We start from the raw sequence: 17,966 nt of genomic DNA, 5'->3' as shown, positions 1-17,966 counted from the left end.
TGACCTAAAGCTATTTTTAACTTAGGATAAGTCTATTGGGATTTAACCCCATCATCAGTCAAGGAGGACCTGTACCCGAAGTCCTCGAAGTCACAGCAACCTGTACGGGAATCCACAACAGCTGGTAACCAACACTCACCACGGGAAACAGGCAGTGGCTCCCGCATCCCCACCACTGCGGGGCCTTAGAAGGAGTTTCTCTGTCTCTCACCCATCCACGACCTTATCCTGTTTTGTGTTTTAACATCCAAATACAGGAACTTCAGGTCTCAGACCTCACCCTGACACTAGGCCCCCAAAGAGAAAAGAATGATGGTCGTTATGAAATCATTTCAAATGAGAAACAGACTAACCGTCCCTTTCCTAACGCACAACTTAAATTGTGTGCACTTGGGAGATAAGACAACCATCACGTGCTATTGAAAACACCCTCTGACCTTCCAGAGAACCTCTAAGTGTCTGTGAGGCAGGCGAGCACCTCCAAGGTGCCAGGTACCAGGATGGGCAGGTGTCCAGTTTACAGATGCTGAGTCCTGCCGAGTCCCTCTCATACATAAACGTTAGACCGCACATGCCTTCAGACAATGGTTTTCCTTCGGTGCAACCAGGGAAAAAAAGGGAGCATCTTCATTTCTTCTCCCAGAGGACAAAGACTTCAGCAGCATCTCGTGTCTTCATAAAAAGCAAGCCCAACCTATCAAAGAGCCAGCCGGCAACAACGGCACAGGGTGAAGGGAAAAGGGAGAAAGGAATAGAATTCTTACGAACACAAGACTTGAAACGAAAACACTGGCCCCTGGGAAAAACAGGAGTCCATTGATCTGATGGTCCTGGGAGTTGGAAGCGCTCAGAGGGCAGGAAACCCTTCTCTCACCGAAGGGAAAGCCAAGACAGCCAGCGTTTCAGTGGGGACCTCACGAGGGTGCTTGGATGTTCTCCACAGCATCAGCTCAGAGTGTTGGGAAGTAAGACCTGTTATCATGCACTGGACCCAGGAACCCGGTAGCTGTCCTCGGGTGTCCAGTGGGAGCGAGGAAAAAGGAGAGCTGAGCGCTGAGCCAGGCATAAGCCCTGCTTATGACTCACTTCAATCCTGGGTTGATTCCAGAACATTCTCTGCACTGCAATTCAGCACAGCTCCTCAAAGCCAGACTCTAGTCCAAAGGCAAGTGAAGATGCCGATAAGAAAACAGTCCTTTTTCCTTCGGCCTTTTGCCCCCATGACTTCCTCTTAACACCCAACGTCTCACGTCTTGATTGAGAAGTAACTGCCAGTGTGAGACCTTCTTGCTGCTCTAACGCAAAGCAGTTGTGATCCTGACATACCAGCCGGATAAATCCGACTTAATGGGAACGTTCAGTGGCCAAGAACAGGCCGCCAAGAGCACAGTATCAGGCTGGCAGAGTTTACGTTACTTAACAACATCCAATGCCAACATTAAATCAGGAATTGCTGACCATTTGGTAGAGAGTTATGAATTAAGGATTATGAGACTGGAGTTGAAGCAATAGCCTTATCCAACGTTCAAGTGCAGCCACTCATGCCAAACTATAAACATCTCACTTCCTGGAGGATGTGCCAGGCCACTTCAACTTGAACTCAAGGACTGTCGGTGTGCACCCAAGATCCTTGCACACATCCAGCAAGTACACAAGCCCTGCTGGTCTCTTCTGCTCCGCAAGTACAGAGACCCAACCTCTGATCTGCCCAGCAGACAACATGATTAGGATTCCTTGGATCGATGGGCATCCTAACGTTCCCAAAGACGGAGCATTTCAATTGACTGAAAACACTCAGAGCACCTACCACACAACCACTGCTTGCATTTGACTGAATGCCAAGTCCTCCCAAGGAGGATCTGCCCAAGGACTTACCAACAATCATCTCATTTCCATTCTCAAAATTTTGAGGTGGCAACTTCACCGTAAGTACAGTGTTTCTCAACTGAGCAGCCTTACGCAAGAGACAGGATTCCCAAACTATGGATTCCTCTCTTGTTGTCAATCAACCGTCCCTCACACATCTCCCAACAGCCCTTGTGTTGGGGAAGATGGTACCATACACAGTCGAGAACCGCTGATGAGTGGCGCAACAGAGCAGTCTTCCAGGAGAGACAAAATGAAACCCCAGATTCCCCTCGGCACAGAGATTTCCTGTTCCGTCTTATTAACTAAGCCACAGTCAAAACCCAGAAATTAGCTCTGCCATTCTTCCACTCCTCTTAGAAGATTAAACAAAACACATCAAGTTACAACGAGACTTTCACAGCTTCTATTGAGAATACTTTCTTTTTATTATACAGGTTTCATATACATAACAATTATTTAGGGAACATTTACAGGCAAGGAGCTCAATTCCAAAACTCCGTTTTCACCCACACACACTGTACTTCACACTCATCTTGGGGGTCAGCCCAACAGGAATAAGACAAAGTTATTGCTTTGTGAACAGAAAGCTTCAATTAAATTAGAGTCTTCCAGAGTCGAGAACAGCACTCAGGATACTCTTGACTCTTTAATACCCTGTGTACACATGAATAAAGCCTAAAGATGTGTCTTAGATTACCCCGTCACCTTTAAAAGCTAATATTAAAGTTGAATCCCATTTCTCAAAAAGTCATAAGAAGTGCACCCGTATTTACAGACCCCATTAAATTATGCATAAATAAAATCTGTACACTCAACGCAGCTTCTCAAAATACAGAATTCTCCTCTGGGACTTGGGATGAGAGACAGCAAAAAAAAATGCTTCATGCCCACCCCTTTTCAAGTTTTCTCGAAACACCAAGATGTGAAATAAATACGCAAAATAAAGCTTCCGTACCTTAAAGGAACATGTCTTTTCAAAGAGTCTCCTCCTATTTGAAGACTTAACTTTCAACGTTTTGTTTTGTTTTTTTCTTAAAAAGAAAAACATAAAATCATCAGCAGGCTTTGCTTCTACAAGTTTCGTAAAACCCGAAGGGTCCCTGTGAACAAGGGATTTAAAGTGTGTCAAATACCAACCTATTAACCAGTTCTTAAGCGGATAGAATTCTTGCCTCCCGCGGTATGTAGGATGCGACGGAAGAGGCTACATAAATACTTTTACCTTAACACTGAAAGTTATAGTGGATCTGAATCACATCAATTTGACATTTCAACAGCTATGTGTGTGTGGGTTTTTGTTAGCCCAGGGAATTTATTTAAAAGGTTCCAAAACTTGTAGCACCACTTTCAGAGAAAGGAAGAATGGGGTTCCAAAAACTAAAGTATCAGCTTAATGGGTAAAGAACCAGCACTTGTCACCTCCCGATAGCGCGTCCTGAGTTTAGGAGACGCTTCAGCACTCCTTAAATACTAAGGAATCCAGGAGGGCACGTGAAGATCTGGAAATCCGACGGAGGCCCTTTTCGTGGGAAGGTGGATAACAAACTGTCCCCCAGGCAAGCGGGGTTCCCAGTTTGTCCTGGTCGAGACCGGTTTTGGAGTCCTTTTCCTTCCAGATGCTTCGGCCCTTTGTTCACCCCTGTTTTACTTCCTGTGCTTCTCCATCTTTTCCAGGGTTTTGCTAGAATCGGCTGGACTCTGGTCGCCGGGGTTCATGTAGGATTTGTCTATGACCATCAGGGCTTCTTTTATGTAGTTCTGCATGGCAGACACAGCAGCACAGATGGCCTGGCTGCCAAACCCGTGGGTAATCAGGCTGAAATGAGACAAGCAGTTCTGAATGCTGGTCTCCAGGACCGGAGTGGGCCGGTTGTTCCCATTGGGAGTTCGGTCTTGATTGAGAAGGTCTGTGAATTCTTTACACACTTGCCTGTGAAAGACAGTCAACACACACCACTGAGTTCAATCTAGGCCGTGACAGGTAAAGGGCACAAACTAGTGTGGGGATGACACCTAGAGGCAACGAGAATTTGGGGCTGGCCAAGGAAGTACATTTTAAACTGATAGCAATAGGCAGCTGCCGCGCTTAGCACCTATTCTGTGCTGGGCCCTGAACTAAACTCTTTTTATTTATGTTTGACCGTATTGGGTCTTCGTTGCTGCGCGCGGGCTTTCTTCTAGTTGCGGCGAGCGGGGGCTACTCTTCGTTGTGGTGCGTGGGCCTCTCATCGCGGTGGCTTCTCTTGTTGCGGAGCACAGGCTCTCGGCACGCGGGCTTCAGTAGTTGCGGCACGTGGGCTTCAGTAGTTGTGGCTCTTGGGCTCTAGAGCGCAGGCTCAGTAGCTGTGGCGCACGGGCTTAGTTGCTCCGCAGCACGCGGGATCTTCCCGGGCCAGGGCTCGAACCCGTGTCTCCTGCATTGGCAGGCGGATTCTTGGCCACTGCGCCCCCAGGGAAGCCCTGAACTAAACTCTCAAGTACTATCTTATTTAATCCTCACTGCAATTAGAAAAGATGAAAGGATTAATGCCAGAATCAACTGGCCAAGGTCACCAAGACTGGTAAGAGGTGGAGTCAGAATTCCAGCCCAGGAGAGTAAGGGCTAGCTTTACTCGATGCAGACTGGTCCCTTAAACCAATTCTGTCAAGATCCCTGAATTCATTTCTCTGAAACTCGCTCTTTCGATACAGGCTGGTTCACTGTGCTCGCTTTTGCCCTATTTCCCACTTGACTAGTTCTGCTTCATTTACCGTGATCTTAAAATCCATTTACTCTTGGTTTCTATGAGAAATCCCTCAGCTGCATTAAGTCGTTCTGAGACATTTCATTTGCCCTCGTCTCCTACACACACAACCCGATCATTACATTTTAAAAATCAAAAACATCTTGTTATCAGGAGGCAGAAGGCGCAGGATCTTGACTGGATATGATAAAATAAATTGTCTTCAACACATTTTTGTAAGACATGCAAATAAGATAATGAAAGAGTAGCTTAACTAGTTTGAGCTGAATAACTCAACGGCTCAAAAACACTCATTCTGAGCAATACACTCACTGCTCTAATTCTTTTAAATGCTACAGAAAGTGACTCTAATTTGACTGTCAAAGATGCTCCTTGCCATTTCCTCTTGCTCAACACCCTAACTTACTTAAGGAGCCTTTCGTTCTTGAGCACCAGGGACTGTGCTGGCCCCTCAGCTGCAAGGTCAGGGCATCAGGGCATCAAATTCTCAAGCCTGGATACTTACTGTGCCGCCAGCAGCATATTCTTCCTAGTTGCCATCTCATTGCGTCCTCCGAGATGAGGTCTGGTTAAATACTCGGCCACGGATTTACTAGGAAATTCTGCTTCACAGACATAGGCAAAGTCCCGAGCCAAATGAACAGCCTCACCTAGAATAATCGGCAATGGCAACAGACTTTAGGGCCACTGTGGTCCCCAAGGCAAACTGTCCCTTCCCTCTTTTTCCAGCGCTATCGGTATTGGTCTAGCAGTCATTTTGCATTGTAAAATGCAATCATACAAGGGGACGACAATCCAGCCAGTAAGCAGAACCTCCTGGGTACTTGCAGTGGGTACCCTCCCCTAGGGTGAAATCATACAATGTAAGAAAAAAAAAAAAGTCTGAAAATTTTAACTGTACTTAAACGATGTTAGCCCAGTCCTCTGCCCAAGCTGAGCAGATGCTCCTCTCGCTGCTAAAACAGCATCCAGCATCCGTCGGTGGTGCAGAAGTCGGAAAACTTAGGGGGGGTGAGCATGACTGACAAAGAAGCAAACTGTCGCTTTTCTTTATGAAACCGGGACAAAAGTCTTTGACACGGAACTTTGTTTCTAAATGAGAGCGCCCCATTACTGGTGGAGGTAAGTCTCTAGAATGTTGCTTTAAGAAAGAGAAGCAGGAGTGTTTCCTACTGGAAATGTTAGGAGCCCTACCTACCCTCTCGTCTCAGGTATTGGGGGGCACAGAGGGAGGAAAATGAGGGGGAGGGTGTCATTTCCCACCCGAGGCGCTGGGTTCTTTCTGGTTCCAAGATTTGGGGCTGCTAGAGCTTTACAAACCCAGATGGTGGACCTCACCCACCATCCCCACTTCCCTCCCCCAACTCACTAAATCAACATCTGAGAACCATTGTTCAGGCACACGCTTTCTCATTCAAGCACCCCTGCCTGGCCGGTAAGGAAACCTAGGGGAGCCGCATTTATGCTCCACGCACGCGGAATCCACCATTCTCCATGCAGGACAGCTGGTCCCCAACAGCACCGAACAGGCAGCTCCTTTCTCCTTGCCCTGACCTCCAAAGACACTCGTAAAAAGGTAGAGCAGGGCCCTGCCAAGTCTCTTTTAGCACCGCAGTCGCGCCATTTAGACCAGGGAAAGAAAGTGTTCAAAAGATTGCCTGACTACCAGGAGACCACCCCTCATTGGCTCCCCCGGCCCCCGAGCCGGGGCCCAGCGCCCTGCTGATTGGGCGAGGTGCTGGCGGCCGCTCCAGGCTTACGGATAAGCCCCTCCGTGTTCATCAACTCTTTTTCCTGTGCGCAGTAACAACGAGCTTGTTTTGTTTTGAAAAATAATTATTTCACTTTTCCCTTGCCCACTTCGTAAAAGGGCATATTGCATTCTTGGCTACTTTCCAGGTTCGGGGCGCAGGTCCATTCAAGAAACTGAAATGTCACATCCTAACTATCTTAGGACTGGGGAGAGGGGCTCATCTGTGGGCCCCATTACTTTTTTTTTTTTTTTTTTGATGGGCAAAATGAACAAAGGAACTGTGAATTGGGCTAGTCTCATTGTATACAAGGGCTTTTCTCTTCACTGACCACAGTCCCAATATGCCACAGCTACAAAAACTAGAAACGGTCCTGCTGCCCACCAGTAACCAGTTTTAAAAAAAGGTGTACCAAATGATCGATTGCATCCTTCAAAAACTGGTTCATCTGATAACGTGATGTCTTAGGAAAACCAGTTTCTTTTTAACCATGATTTTCTGGGAGACCCAGAACAGAATACTTCAGCAGACAGATCGTTAAATGTTAACTTATTTGATTAAATGACTGTGATTCATTGTAATGAACGCATGGCAAAATCGCTTGCATCTCTCTTTTGTGACTAAGAGTTGTTTTTAACCTTTTCTTATACCTTTTTTTTGCGGGGGGGGGGCGGGTGCCGCACCCTACGGCATGTGGGATCTTAGCTCCCCGATCAGGGGTCGAACCCACGCCCCCTGCATTGGAAGGTGAAGTCTCAACCACTGGATCGCCAGGAAGTCCCTAACCTTTTCTTTAGAGAAATATTAAAGACTCAACACAGCACTAACTAAAAACACCACAAAACAAAAACACAACTCCACTGACCTTCTACTAAAGATGTCAGGAGGGTGACGTGGGCAGCTTTCCGTCTCCCCGCTGGAAGATTCAACCCAATCTTGTCCAACTTCTCCCGCAAGGATCGGCCACCATTTTTAGATTTGGCTCTGAGCAAAATAATAATAAAATAAAGTAAAAAATTCTTTTCTCAAGAAACCCCTTTAAAATTCTAAATGCCTAACACGCTGCTTACAAAACAGAAATCTGTCAGAAACAACCTACATTACGTGGCTCATAATCAAGTGATACAGGGAATCCTTAATTTATTAGTTAATCCCTGTAAAATTCAAAAATCTTTCTCAGCATCGCCAACATTATTTTTTTTGAATCACAGAACATTGCAAGTTGCACAGAGCAGACAAATTTTCACTTGTAGAAACTGCAGCAGCCCCCAAAAAAAACAACTCCCTGGGGGAACCAGACCCATGAGCTCCTCTACTCTGAATACAGATGCTACCACTTCATACAAGGAATCAAATTCTAACCAAATGAGAATTTGTTAGCGCTGTTTTAACACTTCCTTCTACATCTGGCACGTTCTAAAAGAGAAAATGTGTACTAAAACTCCCTGAGCCAATGAGAATTCAGTGTTAGGTACAAAAGTTCCATAAATGTTAAAACTATCTCCCTGGTCCTTTTATGTTATTCATCCCCAACCATTCAACCGCCATGCCCAGAACGTGTCCCCATGTACCTTCTGAGGACACCTCCCAGTAATGAAGCATTTAAGCACTCAGGCGGGGACAGTCGCCTCTGGACTTCGGCAACTGTCACTTTGTATTTAGATGTAGAGCTGAGGAGGGACAATCTTCCAGGGACCGAGCAGAAGACCTCGCTGGGATTCATCACAGCCTCCACCAGCTCCTTCTGACAAGGGAGACTCAAGGGGTTCTTCGTCATTGAAATAGGACCTGTGAGTGAAGATCAGAAGTGGCGTTCCCAAGCAAACCACTAACCAAAGCTGAAAGAGCTCTTTGAACAACTAACTGCATGTTGGACTATAAATTGCAAACAGATTTTTTTAAAGCCATATTCTTCAAAGATAATCGAATCTGAATTTCACAATTTAACACCTTGGGAAGGTAATTAGTCAAGATCCCACGCGTGGAGGGTTTGCATTTTCTGACCACTGTTAAAATCTGTTTCATTAGAACGTTTGTTTTCAAAAGACTACTTCATAACTAAATAAATGAAGACTTCTTTTTTCCCCCTCACTCAACGAATATCCAAAATCACAGGACATAATCATCTGGCAAAATCTTTCAGTGCAACTGATCACAGTAAATTTTAAAATACAAACACACCTGTTCTAAGTTTACTGGAAAATTCAGTTTATTTTCTGAGGTTTTCTTTCTTTTTTCTTTTTTCCCCCCAAACTCATTTTTCCTCAGTTGATTTCAAACAGTTTAACCTCAAGTAACAGACCATAGCTACATTTCATTTAGGATGACCCCATTTCCCAACAGAGCTAAACTGGGAATCCTGGCAGTACGTAACTTAATTTCATGAGCCACTCAGTCGCCCAAGTAATCCAATTTTCCAAACCCCCGCCCCCCTCATCCCTGCATAAACCCGACAGATCACCCAGCCTGATGCTTTCAGGGCTGTCTGTTTTGTAGACCAAACTGTGTCCCACCTTCTTTTTGCAAGTCAGAATTAAGGCTCCTTACTCCTGTGCATATTTGAAATCAGAAATAAAATCACATCAACCCGTTCAACAATTAAAATTGTCACAGAAACCAATCACTCCACTAAGGGTATGTGGTGACTTGTTTTCCAAATTAAGTCACAGCCTTAACTCACTCTGGGATTCTTTCCTGGAGCAGTGTAAAAACACTCTCGAATTCAAGAAGTAACACCCACCAAGGGAAAACTATGGAGTAACAAATCCGGAGATTGAGGGGCAGCTCCTGAGAGCATCCTTTTCCATTTAGATCTTAAAGAAATGCCCCGTCTTCTCACTCCCAAAACCTATCTGCCTCGAGTCCCTGTCACTCCCTTCCACCACAAATGTCCCAAATCGGATACCAAAAGCCCTACCTCACCAATAAGAATAACTTCCCAGTTACCGCTAAGAACCACTACAGGGTGTGTGATGCCAGAGGAAGAAAAGAACTCGTGCTCACTCCGTACCTTTGCGAATAACCGTCTGATCATGCAGAAGTAGGTGCTGGTCGTCGACATTCTGGGGGAGAAATGACAAAGTTCCTTTAAGTTCGGGGGAGCCTGGACGGGGTACGAGAGAGGCAGTGGGGCGAACGGGTCCGGGCAGGGCCGAGGCGCTCACCTGCACCTCCTCCATCTGGTGCGCCATGTCGTGGAGTCCTAGGTTCTCGGCCAGGCCCGCGGCGTCCAGAGCGTGCGAGTGGGGCAGCAGCAGGTCCGAGCGGCGGTAGGCGTCCCTGCGGGCGCTCACGGCGCCGCCGTCCAGCCCGGAGAGGTGGGGCAACAAGCCGGCCGGGCGCGCGTGGTGCGAGGGCAGCCCAGCCCCCTCCTGGCTCTGGCGGCCCGGCCAGGCCTGCTGCTGGCTGCCGGTGGGCGCCGGCTGGTGCAGGGGGTTGATGGCGGCGGCGTACGCTTCTCCCAGATGCGAGTAGGGGTCGGCTGCCTGCGAGTAAGCCAGCTGCTGGTAGGGAGGCGGAAAGTAGGGTGGTGGCTGGTATTCGGCGACTCCAGCATGGGAGAGGGGCGGCGCGGGGCTGTAGAGATGCTGCCCGGCGGAGGAGAGGTGAGGCAGGCGCGGGTTCCCATTGCTGCTCGCGTCGTGGCGATCCTGGGGCACAGAAACGGAGACCCGGTTAGTACGAAACCCCGCTACTGCGCACGGCCCGCGGCCACCGCGCTGAGCCTTGTGACCCCCGGGGGCCCACCGCACCAGCCCGGACCGACCCCCGCGGGGCCTGCCCTCGGGCCAAAAGGCCCCGGGGAGCAACGTGCCCCGGGAGTTTCGTTGTCAACCGCTAGTCCGCAGAGGAAGGGGAAACTGGAGAAAGACCTGGAGGAACGTGCCCTCCGGGCCCCGCGGCGAAGGTCTGACGCCCGAGGTATTCTGCGGCTCCAAATCCGAATGCCAGGCCTTCGGCCGGAACAAGCTGGGGCAGGGGTCCGGGGAGAAAGCCTGCAGGCAGCGCAGAGCGCGGTCGCTCACGAGCCCGCACATGCTGGCGTCGTCGGCCCAAAGTGGGGAAGCGGTGGGCGCGAAGAATGCGCGCCGCGCAGGAAGTGCGCCGTTTCCCCGCCCCAGGGACCCTCCCTTCCACGCCCTCAGGACAAAGACCTCCGGGCGAGAGACCCTCCCTAGCGGGGGCAGCCACCCAGCGCCGCCCAAGGGACTCAGGGAGGAGCCCGCCGCAGCCAGGGGTGCGCTCCCTGCTAGCTGTGTCCCGACCAAGTAACGCCTTCCTGCCCAGCCACCGTCAGTTTCCCCACAAATCGGGCACGGAGAACGAAGGACCCCGAAAATTGGGCAACCTTGCCTGGGCACGTTCCCTCGCCCCACGGCTGTCCGACTTAATTCTCAAAGGACGTGTCGCCATGTGTTCCCGGGGTCACAGGGGTGGCGGGGGACCAGGAGAGCTATGACACCGTCGCCCCCTACCTGAAGTGCCCGGGCCTGCAAACAGGGGCAGCCCCTCTAGGTCCCGCGGGCGCACGGCTCTCCCGCGTCCCCGCCGCCACCGCTCCCCTCTCCCCGGGCCCAGGCTCACGCCTCGCGCCGCCTGCGTCTTCTTCCTCTTTCCGCTCGCCGCTTCTCTCCCTCCCACTCTCCGAAACTCTAGCTCAACCTGTCCGACAGGCTGGAGCACTCCCGAGCGCTTACGGCCCCATCTGGCCTCAGCGCCCCCCCCCCGCCCCCCTTCTCTGGAAAGCCAAACTTCGGTTGTTTTCTTGTTTCCCCAAGGAGGTAGCGGGGCAGGTGACAAGCCCGCCTCGGAGGAGACTCCGCAAAGGTGTCGCCGGCAGGTCACCTCGTCTGACTCCTTGGGACGGAGGTTTCGTGCGTAAAAGCCACCTCTAAAAGTTGCAGACCCAGCGCTCTTCCGAGAAATCGGGGAAAAGGGCTGTTTTGCTTCGCGAGAAACCGGCCGGTAAGCTTTGTGGGTGGGATCTGCTACGCTCTTTCCAGGCCCCATTCCCGAGACTGGATATTTAGGTAAAGGCCCGATTCAGGAAGGGGACCCCGGAGAAACGCACTAGGGAATGTCCGGAAAAGTGGACCCTGTCCCATCGAAGGGCGAGCGGTGGGTGCCTGTTCGCTGCTCCTGCGCCCTCGCCCCCGACCTCGGTCCAGTGGCCCGCGCCTCCGGGACTGTACTTGGGCGGGGCCAGGCTGCGCCCTTGTGCCCAGCTCACCTCGCAGTCCTCTTCATACTTGACATTATCGGTTATTTTCCACAACATGGCGTCCGGCGTCCCCCAAAACAGTCGCCAGTTAAATCCAGGTTCCCCCCACCCCCCGAGCGGTAAATCCAAAATTGGGGTCACGGTGGCCAGACGTCTGCCGCTGCCCCCGCCGCGCGCGGGCCTAGCCGTCCCGGTCACTGGACGCGCATCGGCGGCTCCGCGATTGTAGATGGTGCCGCCGCGGGTGTAGAGGCCGCGGCCGGGGACCGGGGAAGCCGCGCCCGCAGTGTGTGTCCAGGCGATAGCCGGGGGATCCGGGCGCCTTAATGAGAAGAAATTATCATAACTCCTCCCCGGGGGCCGGCGCGAAGGCCCCGGCGCCGGGCGGGGCGGCCCCCAGCCAGTCCCAGCCTAGCTCCGCCCCGCATCCTGGCCCGGCGCCGCGCGGAGACCCACGCCTCGGGGGGCTTAGGAGAGGAGTCGAATGGGCCGCACCTCGCTGACAGCCGCAAACCTAAGAGGCCAGCGTCCCCCATCACGCCATCCATCAGTCACCCTCACCAAGCACACACCTGAGGTTGGCAGAGCTGGGGACCGGGATCCGAACCCAAGAGCCCCCCCTCTTTCACCGACAGCGGCTTCCCCCACCCTCCAAAAGACGTCTCAACAGCTGAGGTCTCCCTATCTCCTAAAACGTCCCAAACACCCGCTCCAAGGAGATTTAAGGTTTAAACTGGAATCAGGCAGCTGGAGTCCCAGTCCCTCCGAGGGACGACGCCCTCCCCCGCACGGCGTGGGCACAGTGCGCTCGGGGTCCTCCGAGGGGGCGGGGGTGGGAAGGCCTTCTGGGGAGTCGGCCCCAAGCGCCACCGAGCGGGCGGGCCGCTCCACCGGCCCCGAAGTGTCGGACAACTGCGTTTCGCCGCCATCGCCCGAAGCTCCATCTCCAGGCTGGGCTGCGGCCGGGAGGCGGGTGGGGGGCAGCCGCCTACCCTCGCCCGGCCCTGCCCTGCCCGGCGCCGGCTCGGCAGCTTCCTCCGACGGGCCAGGCACTCAGAAGCCTCAACTCAACCTTGAAAAGAGGTGCGGGGCTGAATGCAACCCTAGCGTCACAGGCGGGGACGAGGGAAGAGGTGGGGGGAGGAGGAGGGGCCGTGGAGGGACCCCCGCTGGAGAGGTGAGCACCCGGGGTCCGCAGATACAGGCAGAAAACGAAACTTTCTTCCACATAAACGTTGCCTCTCCCCCCAATATGCATTTGCCCCCCAACCTTGAAAGCAAAGCGCAATGCTGAAACATTTTAATGAAACGAAATCCATTGGCCCGATTATTGTAATTGACCTTTTTTTTCTTTGCTTCAAGGGGAAAGTCGCTAATTCTCGGGAGCTGAATTTAAACATTCTCAGGGAATCAGAGAAGGAATCTTTCGATTTGATTCCGAATCCGATTTTGCAATAATCAATACCTATCAGTTTACTGCCCCGGGCCTGTGGAGTGGACGCTGCTCCCAATTCACAGAATGAATGCACCCACTGCTTCCCTACTCCCGCCCGGGCTTGTTTGAACTTTAGCATTTCTTTAAACCGAGATGGGCCTAAAATAAAATAACCAAAATAAAAATAGGCGTCTTCCAAGCGAAAGGTTCTTCCTCGCCCCAGAGAGTAGAGAGATTCCAGGTGATATTCCGACCAGTTGTGAGAACAAAACCTGGAGACGAAACCACTGGAGGCTTTTCGGGCTTGTCTGCGGGCTCTGCACTAGGATACGTACAAAGACAGTGCACACACGACCCCTGACACCTAGCTTTCAAGACACCGTGGGGGGGGCGGGGGGTAAAAGAGAAAACCGCAGAAGCAGCGCTCCTGGTACTCGGGAGTGGGGGCAGGGGGCACCTGCTCAGGGCAGGTATCGGACCCGGTGCGGTAGGCATGCTGGCGCCCTGGGCGTGGAAGATTGGGGTCCCAGGTACTTTCGAGGGAGGCTGCGGAGCCTCTGGGCGCCCCAGACATCCAGACCAGTGACGCAGAAGCTCTCCTCCACGCTGGGCCTTCTAGCCCCGGCTTTGACTCCAAGACCCGGCCGGGGATGCAGCTTGAACAACTTGTCTCGTCCACGCCTGCAACTTTACCGCCGGGCATGTTGGGTCCAGGGCTGGGCAACAAGGCACCAACCCCCCGCCCCAGGTCCTGGCTGCCCTTCCTTTCCTCAGCAGCGCTCGCCAAAGCCACCCGGAGGGACGGAAATCCCTCGCAGCCCCGGGGCCTCTATGGCAGAGGCAAAGGGAGCCGATGGGCCCCGAGGGTTTGCGCACCTCCGTTTAGGGAGCCCCAAGGGCACAGAGGTTTCGGAACCGCTCGGCAAAGGCCATTCATTCCCAAGCCAGCGCCCTGGACCTGGACGCTGCCCCCCTCGAAGGGACACGCGCTCAAGCTAGAGCGCAACTTCTGTGCCCTGGATGGGGAAGGCGGCACAAACGAATCCTCAACCTTCCCGGCCAGGCCGACTCCACCCAAACACGCACAGCTTCTGCTTCAGGGACGGAACCCAGGCACGCGCGCGCCCTGGTCCGGATGCCGGAAATCTCAGCCCTTCCTTGAGCTCAACTTTTCTGCTCTGAGCCGAGAGCGAGAGCAGAGAGCCGATGGCTCCCACACTCAAGACAGACCTCCCCCAAGGCCCCCACCCCTCGCCGCGCGAAGACGCATGACTGCGTGGCCGCGCCCTTAGGCAGCCACGGCCTGGGAAGGGTGCCCCCTCCGACCCTCCGCGGCTTCGCAGACGCCAAGTGTAAACAGAACGTGGGGATCCCGGGGAGCAGCCTCGCCGCTCGCCTCGCACAATCAAGGGTATGGGGCTGGACGGTTGTCAGCGGCTTCCCTCTGTCGCCCCCTAGGGAGCCTGCACTCAACCCACACGCTTGAAACCCTGGACCCCGGCCCCCAGCCCGCTCGGATGGCGCTAGAAACCAGAGACCGGAGGCGACAAGGCGTCTGCGAGGACAGCAGCGCTACAACAGTGCGCCACCTCCAAAGATGCGCGGGCAGCTGCCTCTGGAAACAAGGCTCCCAGACCCGGCGGCAGGCTTCCGCCGCCTCCACACCCATGGCAAGCCCAGGAAGGCGGCGGGGCGGGTAGAGCTGGACTGGAGCAGGCCTGCGACTCAGCTTCCCGTCCCGGGGAGGGGGCGCCCGAGCGGCAGGTGGAGGCTCCGAAGCGCCCTCGCGGGCGCCGTGCACCAAACAAGGTGTCTGTGTCGCCCCGCGGAACAGCTTGGGCTTCGGCTGGGACCGCAGTTAAGAGGCGGGGCCCGGCGAAGCAGAGCCGAAAAGCCGGGGCCTGCAGCAGTCCGGAAGGGCGCCCATTCACGCGCTAGCCCACGCCCTCCCTCGCAGCACCGGCACCCACTGAACGGACACTTGGCGTCCAAGAGCATCCGAACTGTCTAAGCCCACTAAGGTGCACGTCCGGGGCGCCACATGTATTAAATAATTCAGTCACTCCAAAATAGCAATAATATCAAAATAGCAGTTTGTTTTTCCTGATGCTCAAATTGGCGGCTACACACACGCACAGATGCTTCTCGTCTTAGCCCAGGGTCCAGCCCAACTCTTTCTACTGCTCACTTGTAAGCGCTCCGCGCCAGGCCGGGTCCTCAAAGGGGTTTCGCAGCCTTTAGCTCTTCCTTTGCAAGCATCCTCGCAAACCAGAAAACGCGAAGCGCGGAGCTGGGGGAGCCTGTAGGACCCAAGCTTCGGAGAGGCTCTCATTTGCGGAGCGCTCGCCGAGCGCAGCGGTCGTGGTAGAGTCTCTAACTTGACGACCATCGCCCCACTTGTCAGCAGGCGAATTTTCAGTCGTCCAACTACCTCAAAGCCACCAGCCTGCCTGTTCTTCAAGGCCACCTTCCTAGCGGCTCTCGGGCACCTATTAGAGACAAGCCGGCTCTCGCCTCCCTGCCCCGGGGGACCCCCGCCCTCAGAGTGCCTGTCACCTCTCCACCCACTAACATCCCTGGGCCCATCCGGGTGCAGCCTAACCGCTCCGAGCGCAGGCAGGAGGGCCAAGGCGCGAGCCCAGTGTCCCCGGAGGCCTTCGCGGCTCGGCGTCCTAGAACACCAGGCACCTCCAGGCCAGCTAAGCCCGGAGGCCTTCACCTATTTATCTGGTCGCCGCCAGGCGAGGAGGCCCACTGTGGCCAGGCGCCCAGCGGCGCGGACTCGGCTTCCTGCGCCAGAAGTGCGCAGCGTCCAGGGGCCACCGTGCACCCCGCAGCGGCGCCCATCCCACCCAGCGGGCACACACCCCCTCCGGCAGCCAGGCCTCCAGCACCCCTCTCTTTCCCTGCCGGTCCTCGGATCTGTCCTCCACCCAACACCTCTCTTCTCACCTTTAGGAACTGGAAATTCATGTTGCCAGCTCTTCAACCCTCTGTGAGTTGAGGTTTTCAAGAATGGGAGCAACGCAGGAACAGGTCCCCAAGGGCCGCGTCGTGTGCTGTAAAGTGCTCCGAGCGTTTATTTAATTAACGGAAGGGGGATGGGGGGGTACAATTCACAGCCAAAACGGGCTATCGCGATTGGAAGACACACCTGAAGGTCCTAGTTACTCCTCCCCTGCCCTCCTCCCCTTGGAAACTGTAAACTCGCCAATTGAAAAGGGTCTTCCCGGTCTTTTGACTGATCTTTACATCTGTTTATAACCAGCAGTAGGTAGGGCTCCTTCCATCACAAAACTATTTTAAATGTATTCTACGTCTTGCAGGCAGAGGACATTTTAAATGTGTTCTGTCTCCACAGCCAGATCTATTAACATTTCCGTGAATTCCCCGCCCTCATTTCTGGCTTTGATCTGCCTCCAGGCACCTCGCAGGTTTCCAGGTCCAGCTAAAATGGAACCAGGGGCACTGAATTCCTTGGAGGAGAAGGAGGTGGGTGGGTTTGGGGTCTTCCTTAAGTGCCAGAGAGACTTGTCTACACCTTGGTCATCATATGCTCTTTGCCTGAAGGAAAGAGGCAAAGGACCCAGGTGACTTAAAAAAAGAAAGGAAACACACACACACACACACACACACACACACAGCTGAGAGCCCAGTAAAATGCAGTCTTAAGGAAGACTGTAAACACAAGAATAAATGCCATTTGTTGACCGTACCACAGGGGACCCACTGTGACCACCCAGGTCACCAGGAGGAGAAATTAGCTTTGTACAGAAGCTGCCCTTCAGTACCTGAGTCCTTGATAGTTTTCATACAGAACCTGCGCAGGCAACCAAACAGCTTCTTTTCCAGAGAGGTGAGTTGAAAACTTACTCAAGATTACTCTACATATGCTTTAGAAGAAAGAAAAAAAGAAATGGCAGGAAAACTGCAGGTTTCAGCCCCACCTACTGGGAAACTCTCCCAGAGATTCTCTGTCCCCAGTAGTCTTCAAAGGTACAGTTTTTAAAAGGCACCAAGAAATTTCTATGACAGAACCATCCATGTAGTGAAATGTACATTTTTACGTGTCTCAAAAACAAAAAGTGGTGTAAGCACAGCCACAACTTAGTGTAAACTTAGTGGTTTAAAATACACAACTACAGGGAAAATAGCTTAGCTGAAGGTGTAAGGTAGGATTTTGATCATCAACACGGTTCTATTCTAAGATCGAAACATGCTATGCCTTTTGGTCCCACTATAGGAATAGTGAAAAGGACACAGGCCACATTTTGAGGTGTAGCTACACTCAGGCAATAGGATGGGACTGGGGGGGGAGGGTATGGAGAGAAAGGTGATTTTTTTACTTCATTATGGATGGGGTTTTGTTTTCATTTGTGGTGGGGAGGGGTTACAACTGATGTGTCTTGTGTTAATTATTTTTTAAAATGAACACACTAATCACTGTTAACATCCTGGTTTTATTTCACAATTTAATCCAGAAACGAAGATTTTGTTATTGTTGTTGCTGTTATGTTTCTGGTCTTCTTTTGTTGTTGCTGCTCTGATTGCATCTTACTTTTATAATTTTTTTTAAAAGGCAATGACCACTGTTAATGCCTAAATGTATTTATTTGACCTCAGAAACTGAAACATCTTGTACTGCCACAACACATAATTATGAAATATTGGCACCTGGACAAGGTGTCAAGCTCCCCAGGGTCTCTTTAGACAGCTGCCACTAGTGGGGTCTGCAAGGAGGCTGGAACAAGAGCCCGCAGGGGGAGAGCTCCCAGCCCCCAGGCAGTCACCTGTGTCCTTTCTCCTCTGCCCACTCTTTTATTTATTTATTTTTAATATTTATTTATTTATTTATTCATTTATTCATTTATTTATTTATTTTGGCTGCGCCAGGTCTTAGTTGCCGCACGCGGGATCTTCCTTGCCGTGTGCCGGATCTTTAGTTG

The 17,966-nt window shown here is 52.4% G+C and overlaps 1 protein-coding gene across 2 annotated transcripts; it reads right to left on the bottom strand.

The window, feature by feature from the left end:
• Positions 1-3,513: 3,513 nt before the first annotated feature.
• Positions 3,514-15,409, bottom strand: TFAP2C (transcription factor AP-2 gamma; the record flags this gene model as incomplete). 2 transcript variants are annotated; one of them, XM_082858067.1, is made up of 7 exons in its annotated part: positions 3,514-3,799; positions 5,119-5,263; positions 7,230-7,348; positions 7,936-8,152; positions 9,375-9,426; positions 9,529-10,014; positions 15,209-15,409. In XM_082858067.1, the coding sequence occupies 7 exons, from the start codon at positions 15,407-15,409 to the stop codon at positions 3,514-3,516; spliced, it is 1,506 nt and encodes a 501-aa protein (XP_082714193.1). The 2 variants fall into 2 exon arrangements, with proteins under 2 accessions (XP_082714193.1, XP_082714194.1); XM_082858068.1 differs by lacking the exon at positions 15,209-15,409 and adding an exon at positions 11,595-11,642.
• Positions 15,410-17,966: the final 2,557 nt, after the last annotated feature.

This window comes from Leucopleurus acutus (assembly GCF_964270905.1).
Source record: "Leucopleurus acutus genome assembly, chromosome: 16".
In the NCBI taxonomy this organism is placed as follows: domain Eukaryota; kingdom Metazoa; phylum Chordata; class Mammalia; order Artiodactyla; family Delphinidae; genus Leucopleurus; species Leucopleurus acutus.
Note: the sequence above shows the minus strand (reverse complement) of the source record. Positions and strands in the feature narration are given on the sequence as shown.